At 53.4% G+C, this 7,384-nt stretch overlaps 1 protein-coding gene across 1 annotated transcript in view; it reads right to left on the bottom strand.

The window, feature by feature from the left end:
• The window catches only part of PKD1 (polycystic kidney disease 1 (autosomal dominant)), a gene marked incomplete at both ends in the record, with an annotated part of 48,959 nt that extends 41,578 nt beyond the window's left edge, over nt 1-7,381 (bottom strand). Inside the window, 5 exon segments of the mRNA XM_009871555.1 lie at nt 2,475-2,658; nt 2,972-3,640; nt 5,391-5,560; nt 6,858-6,929; nt 7,215-7,381. Coding sequence (XP_009869857.1) covers nt 2,475-2,658; nt 2,972-3,640; nt 5,391-5,560; nt 6,858-6,929; nt 7,215-7,381 — 1,262 coding nt within the window.
• Nucleotides 7,382-7,384: the final 3 nt, after the last annotated feature.

Raw genomic sequence — 7,384 nt, forward strand, 5'->3', positions numbered from 1 at the left:
CCTCCGCAGCCACGGGGGACAAGACCTCAGTGGCAGAGGCCAAAACCCCACAGGCAGATGAACCCTACGCACACAAGAAACCGCCAGGATCATTTGAGGAAGATGAAATATCCCTTCCACACTTGGAAACTGGCTGAATCCCAGCAGAGATCCTGACGGAAAGTGCTGAGTGGTCTTTCATAGCCACAAACAGCCTGGATGACTGTTTCTAATTGCACCCAGCAGAAAGTGAGGCCTTTGTTCCGTATTAACTTCTAGGGGAGGGGGAACACAGCCTCATCCTGCACCTTTCAAAGCCCCCAGAGCTGCTTCTCCACTCTCCTCCCTCCCCCAGGTCGAAATCAATTCTGCTGCGGCCTCGCCCCTCCGCTCCAGCGCGCTCCCGGGCTGGTAGAGCTGCTCTGCAAAAAAGCAGACCGGGGAGATGATAATTGGTGTCTCTCTACCCCTGGACTCAGTCAAATGAAATGATTAATGAGGTCATGCTGAAAAAAAAAAACGACGACAAAAATAACTGCTCTGTGAATCAGTAGTTTTCATTGCAAATAAGATTAAAGAATAAATAACCGCTGCGCTCTGCTCCCGAACCACTGGCAGGGGATTAGGGAGAACGGGCTAGGAAACCGCCTGCTTGCTGCCACCAGATTTTCCTTTTCTAATTCCAGCTATGATCTAACTGCAAGCCATCAAGAAAAAACAAGAAGAAAGAGCTGACTGGCTTGCTTCCAACCCCTGCTCCCCTGCTCGGCCCATCACTTCGCAGAGAGGAAGAAGAGGGCTCCAGGCATCCTTTTCTGAAGCAAGATGTGAGGGTCCCTCTGCCTCTGAAGAAGGACCAAGCTGCCTTGCTTGGGGCAGGAGGAGCAGAACGAAGCCTGATGAGGCTTGGAAGGGGAGGGGGCTCCCTGAGCTGCCTCAGAAGGGAAAATGAGGTCCCTGGGACGGGATTCGGGCTGGAGCACCCTGCTTCTGGAGGCAGGGAGGGCACCAGGTCATCACGTACTGCTCCTGGGGAGGCCATCAAAGGACAGGAGCAAAGGAGAGGAAAGCACGGTCCTCGCCGCTGCCTGCTCTAACGGGAACCAGATTTCTGCTTCTGTCATTTTCCCACAAGAAACTACGGAGGCTGTGTGTTCCAAAAACCTGCGGCTCGGTTGATTTGTCTTTTATCGCCAGGGAAATCGCATCCTGGAACTGCCTCATTCATGTTTATCTGAATGGATTAATAAAATAAATACACAAAATAAAGGGGGCCAGGGAGGAGAGCAACATGAGGCAGCAGCTGGGAAACAGCTTGGGCTGCTCGTTCCCTTCGGAGGTCTCATGATTTCCTCGTGCTGCAGTCCATCAACAGCCCTGCACGCAACGCCTGACAAATCAGAGCACCGAGTGACCAGTCCCCAACCTGCCGAGAGGGACAGACTCCTCTTCCCCAGAGCAGGGACCACGTGTTTGCAATCTCAGGCTAAATCCCAGCGTGAAGGGAACAGGGCAAGGATACGAGTAGGGGAAGAAGGGGCTGTTAGACCTTGAGCGGGACCGCTCGAAGGCTACGTCAGCAGCAGCTGCTCCCTTCGCATGTGTTTTCTGGGATGTGTTTATTCAGAGGCCATCTCCAACATCTGCATCTGGGAGCGCTGACAGGAGCTGTCAGGCCCCTGAAAGCTCTCCTGGTCATGCTCCCCGCCAAGACGGCTGGTTGCAGAAAGGGCACTTCGAGGGGTGGATTTAATCAAAGTCTGACACTTTCTGTGCTCTCTGTTTATAAAGCCCAAGTCCTGAGGTGGAACAGATGCTGCTGGAGCCTGACCCTCGGCGAGGAGCGCTGCTCCTTCTCAGGAGGTGAAAGAAGAGGGGAAGGGGTCTGGGCTCCAGGCTGCAGCTGCGTCTGGGAGGGCGCAGGATCCCAGCTGGGAGCAGGATGGCAGCACCAGGTCAGGCTCCTCACAGTGTCACCGTGTCACACAAGGGACACTCCAGCTGTGACGGTGCTGATGGAGGGAGCTGGTTGCAAGGTCGCTCCCAGGCCCCGCCTGGCACCGGAATCTCTCCACCGCCCAACCCGAATCTGCAGGTGGAAGGTCTGCTCAGCCCAGCCCCGTTTGCTCCTGACCCTGCACCTCTCTGCACCATTTCAGATGCACCCACAGGCACAAATGTAGGGTACACGATGCCCACCAGCAGCAATCCCACATCTCCCAGTTCCACCTTCCAGCCTTTCTGCACTATTCCTCTTCTTCCCTCCACAGCCTTTAAGCAAAGAAGCCAAGCTCAGCAAGGGCTCAGGCTCTCCTTAGTTCTCCTGCTTTGTTCAGCAGCCTCATCCCCACCATCTCCCCGTACTCAGCCTGGGCTCGTGTGTCTCTCCAGCCTGACTGGAGAGGTCTCTCCAGGGCTGCCTGCTGGCTCTGGACCCCTCTGCAGACACGACCCCAGGAACAGAGGAAATCTTAACCCTTATCCTCCTCGTTTACCTGATGACATGAGCGACCAAGAAGCTCTGGATCTCGGGGCTGCTCACAAAAGCCAAGTCTCCGTTGCCATGATGCTGGCAGTGCTGCTGGGCCTCCTTCCACTCAGCCTTCTCCACCACCAGCTGATAGCAGTGGTTATTGCCCGGGAAAACCAAGCCATCAGGAGGACACATGGGGTGAACCGCTGCATGAGGTAGAACAACACAAGCGTGACACCTTTTCTGCGGCCCCACACACCCCAACCTAAGCTGGGGAGCGGAGCTCCAGGAATGTCCTGTCCTTCTCGAAGCCCATAAAATCCCTTTGCTGCTGAAGTGCACTCTGCATTTCATCTTCTTGGACCAGGACAGTGTAAAACTCTGCCCGGTGAGTCAGGGGAGCAACGAGCGCCCAAAGAAGTCATCCCTTACTCTTTGTGAGGAAGGAATGGAAAAACAACGCCCAGGACCCAGCGCCACCCCTCCCTTGCCCTGCACCACCCAGCCAACCCTGCTTACCTCTCCCCAGCTCTCCGGCCTCCGCGGTGATACCGTACAGCACCGCGAGGCCAGTGCCGCCTCTGTTGCGGATCCGAATGTCCAGACTCTCATTTGTCTTGACCAAGGAAGGACACTGAAGTTCTAACTGATGGGGTGAAGCCACCACCTCAATTTCTGCCTGCACGTCTAAGACTCTGGTGCCCACGGAGATGGTGGCAGTGACGTTGTACTGCCCAGGTAAGGCATACATGTGGAGAGCTGCATTTCCAGTGGTGTTGAGAACCTCTGTCTGGTCCCCAAATTTCCACAGTAAAGTGCTGACAGCAATGGGAATACTGACGTTGAAGAGCACGGGCTGGTGTAGGCTGTACCGGGGCTGGAGTCCCGTGAAAGACACAGGTAGCTGGGCCTGGAAGGGGTTGGGGATGAGCGATGGGCCACCACAGGCCTCCCCGGACAAATGCTCAGTGCAAAATGGCAAACAGCCGGTGGAAGAGTTTGTTTCGTGGGCAGTACCACATAAACACTGCCCTTGGGTGCTGAAACCTCCATATTCCTGGTCTTGGGCATAACAGAGGGCACCGCAGGTCTCCTCAGTGAGGTTCCCGGGGTGAACAGACGTGAAGAGGATGATGAGTTCGTCCCCTCCTGTGTGGTTGCTTGTCAGACACGTTATGTATCGAGCTCCTGGAGGAGAGAAGAGAAGACCCTCTTGCAAACTGACACTTGGCAAAACCCTCCAGAAGACACCACCCCACACTCCTGGGAATGGATTTCTCCTGGGCAGCTCCTGCTCCAAGCACTTCCTTTTTGAGACTTGCCTGGGACGTCTTTACACCCTCAGTAAGGATTTCCAAACTCTTAATGCTAATTAGTGATGACAGAAACAACAAGCCGGTCACAGAGATTTATGGAGCAGCAACACTCAGTAAATAGAACGGGTCTTTGGAGAGCCCGACAGTCCCATGGGACGTGGAGCTGCTGAGTCTGACCCTCAAAGGAGCCAGAGGAGTAGCCACCAAGGAAGAGTGAGACAAAAGGTTGTCCCTCAGCCATACCCTGCCTTGGTCTGGTGCAGCACGTTTCAGCCTGGGGCTTCCAGCGACAAGTCTACGACCAAACACACTTGGGCAGAGTGACACATCAGGGGAAACTCCACCGGGCTCTCCATCCGGCCCACGCTGGAGCTGAGCAGACCCCGAAATCTTGGGGAAAGCCAACAGCTCCCCACCTATCTGCAGGCAAAATCTAGTGCCAGAAAAGGGGGCAATGCCACCCGCCGGGTGGGGAAGGATGCACATGCAAGCATTCACGGGAAGGATGCACCGACACAAGACAAGCCTGGTGACAGGGAGCACAAATGCACACATGCAGGCGCGTGGCAGACCCCCAGTGGCCCGTTCTCAGAGCAACAGCTCATTCCCTCGAGCTTCCTTCCCCCTCCCCAGCTTGCGAGGGGTGGGACGTGCCTCTGCCACAAGCGCAGAGCCGTGAGCACAGCCGCAGCCCAGCTGGGACTGCCTGGCCTCCTCCCCAGCGCTGCCCACGCAGCCCAGCCATGTTTGCTCCTCTGTTCCTGCTGGTTGCTACAACATCTCCCCCTAAACATCTCAACAGCTCTGGCCTCGTGTGATCTTCCCATATCGAATCCTTCCAGCCGGCCCGCTTTCTCCACAGTCTTCCTGCAAATGTCGAGCTGCTTTTCTTAAGAAAGGTCCCACGAGGAAGACCCCAGCATGGGAACTACTTTGTTTTTCAACACCAGCCCGGTCATACTTCTTCATTCCCTGCCGCTCAGTAACAACTGTCAGTAGCTGGCAGGCTGTCCCCAGCCTACTCCCATTACACCGAATCACCCACAAGACAGCCTCACGTTACTGTTTCCACTCTAACTTAAAGCAGTTCAAGAGGGGAACAACTAATTATGAAGGTGAACAACAGCACCAGCATTCTTCCCCTTGATAATTCCTGCAAGGTGCTGCTGTAAGGCCGTCAGAAAAATGCACCCGGAGCAGGCGACGGGCTAAGACTGGGGCAGTGTTCTTCCAACACTCCTGATGTGGAGCCCTGTTGCCTGCAAAGATTCAAGCTAGTGTGTCCTCAGGCCCTATCCACTCCAGGGAGATTTCACTGCTTCAGGTCACTGTTAAAAGCTTGAAAGAGTGCAAGCCCAAGGCTGGAGGTCACAGAGCTCGTGTCGTCTGACAGTTGCCTGAAGCACGGTCTCTAATGAGTTTGCTGATCTCAGCTCTGGTGTGACTGACTCAATCTTTAAGGCATCAGGGTACAGTCATACGCTACCAGTACTTGCTTAATTAAATCAGAACTGGTGACTTGAGGTCTAAAGAGGTCTAAACTCGATCCCCAACTGCCCTCGGGCCCTTCGTTTCCACCAGTTCAGTCATCTCCCGCTCCACAGCCCGCGGTGTTTCCTTACCGCACGTGGCATTGACGAACGAGACGTCGAAGAGGGAAAGGTTTGCCACCTCGGCGGGGTGGGCACACCTCGTATCTGACGCCTCAATAACTTCCACTCCTCTGTCTTCCACCCAACGGGGCAACCAGGCAAGTTTGCAGTCACAGACAAATGGATTCCAACTTAAGTTTCTGCAGTGGGGAGATCAGACAAAAGTTAGGCATTAACTTGACATGTGCTAAGTGTTAATTACAGCAGCGCGCGGATCCCTCACAGCTCCCATCTGTGCCACTGCACCGAAACGCTTCAGAAAGAACCGCGAGGGGAGTTAATGAATAGGGAATCAAGCAGTAATTAACATGATTTTTCTAGAGGCTAGAATTAGGCAAGTACTCCAAGTACTTTTTTAACTCTACAAATAATTGTTGCAATTAGAAGCAAATTACAGACACAATCTTATATCTAAAATAGCCTGCCAGCCAACAGCCGTTGGATGTAACGGCAGGCTCTCCAGACTATTTACAGCTCCGCCAAAAAAGAACGAAGAGAATAAAATTGATCTGTCAAAAAAAAAAGAAACGCAAAGTCAATGGTAATCTTTCCATGTGGCAGCTTAATGAAAAGATGGAAACTTTAATTGCAGCTAAGCCTGATCCAAATTACAGCCTGCGGCGTTCAGCTGCGAAGGGGACGGGGATGGAAAGCTGCTCGTTGAGCTGCCGCCCGCGGGGCTGGGCTCAGCCCGGGTTTCGTACTGACAGCCTGGGCAGGGACAGACTCGCTGGGACCTTCTTTCTGCCTTCCCAGAGCTGCTTGTAAGCAAAAACACCGAGCTGGAAATGCCCTTTGTGCCTCGTCTTCAGGGAGAACGTGTGGCTGAGGTTTTTTTTCTGGTTTGCTTAGCGCAGGGTTAATCCTCTGGCTGGTTCCGATACTGATCTCTCCTGGAAATGTGTGGCTTCCCCTCGATACCCTTCACGTGGCAGCGCAGATTTTAATTACTTCGATTAAAAACCACTAGAGGCACGAGAACTTGAATCACTTAGGGCGAACATCTTTACGCGTGGCTTTGACACCTCGGTCAGAGTCTCCCGTATTGCAGGTCGGTGCCTTTTTCATTTAGATCTGCTGCTCCCAAGGTGTGACCGTACAAACAGGAACATTAAGTGTGACCCAGAGCACGGCCAGAGACAAGAACCTCGGGAGAGCTGGTGTGGGAGAGAAGCAGAGAAGCCTCGAAGGCAGTGGCAGAGGTTGGAGGTTTTCGGGAGACAGAAACAAAGCCTAGGAAGAGGTTAGGCTGGAAGGGCACCCAGGAGCAGGACACAGCTTGAAGAAGAAACTAGAGAGAATCCAAAGGGCAGCTGCTCGGTTGGGTACGTGCCCCAGATCTCCCCAGGACCCTCAGGCCACCCCAGCGGGAAGGGAAGAGCTGCTTCAAGGAAAGGTCTAAAGAAAGAACTGGGAAACGAAGAGGGACGAACTTACATTTCACTTAAATTAAATAAATTATCAAATATTCCATCTTCTAATGTAGAAATCTTGTTGTGGCTTATATCTCTGTAAAAGAGGGGAAAATGACAGTTCATCACACCAGGAACAACTCCCTGACTTATATTTGTCATGAACCTCCGCCACGAGCTCTGCTTGGGTACTCGTTACCCTTGGAGCACCTCAAGTCTCAAAAGCCACGTGCGTAAGATATCAAAATGCCCAGAACTACAGCAGAGTCATAGCGTGGCTGAGGTGAGAAGGGACCTCTGGAAGTCAACTGACCCAACTCCCCGGCTCAAGTAGGGTCACCAGAGCGGGCTGGAGGACTGGCAGGGCGCGGCGTGTACTCACAGTTTTGCCAGAGCAGTCAGGCTCTCGAATATCTGAACATCTAAACCACCGATCTCGTTATTGGAAAGATCCCTGGAGAAAGAAAACGCAATTTTCAGCTTTTGTTCAACTTCATTCTGTCGCTCCTCCGTTACCAGACCTCGGAAGAGACTCTCTCCAAACTCACTCTA

Source organism: Apaloderma vittatum, unplaced genomic scaffold, assembly GCF_000703405.1.
Source record: "Apaloderma vittatum isolate BGI_N311 unplaced genomic scaffold, ASM70340v1 scaffold29346, whole genome shotgun sequence".
Taxonomy (NCBI): domain Eukaryota; kingdom Metazoa; phylum Chordata; class Aves; order Trogoniformes; family Trogonidae; genus Apaloderma; species Apaloderma vittatum.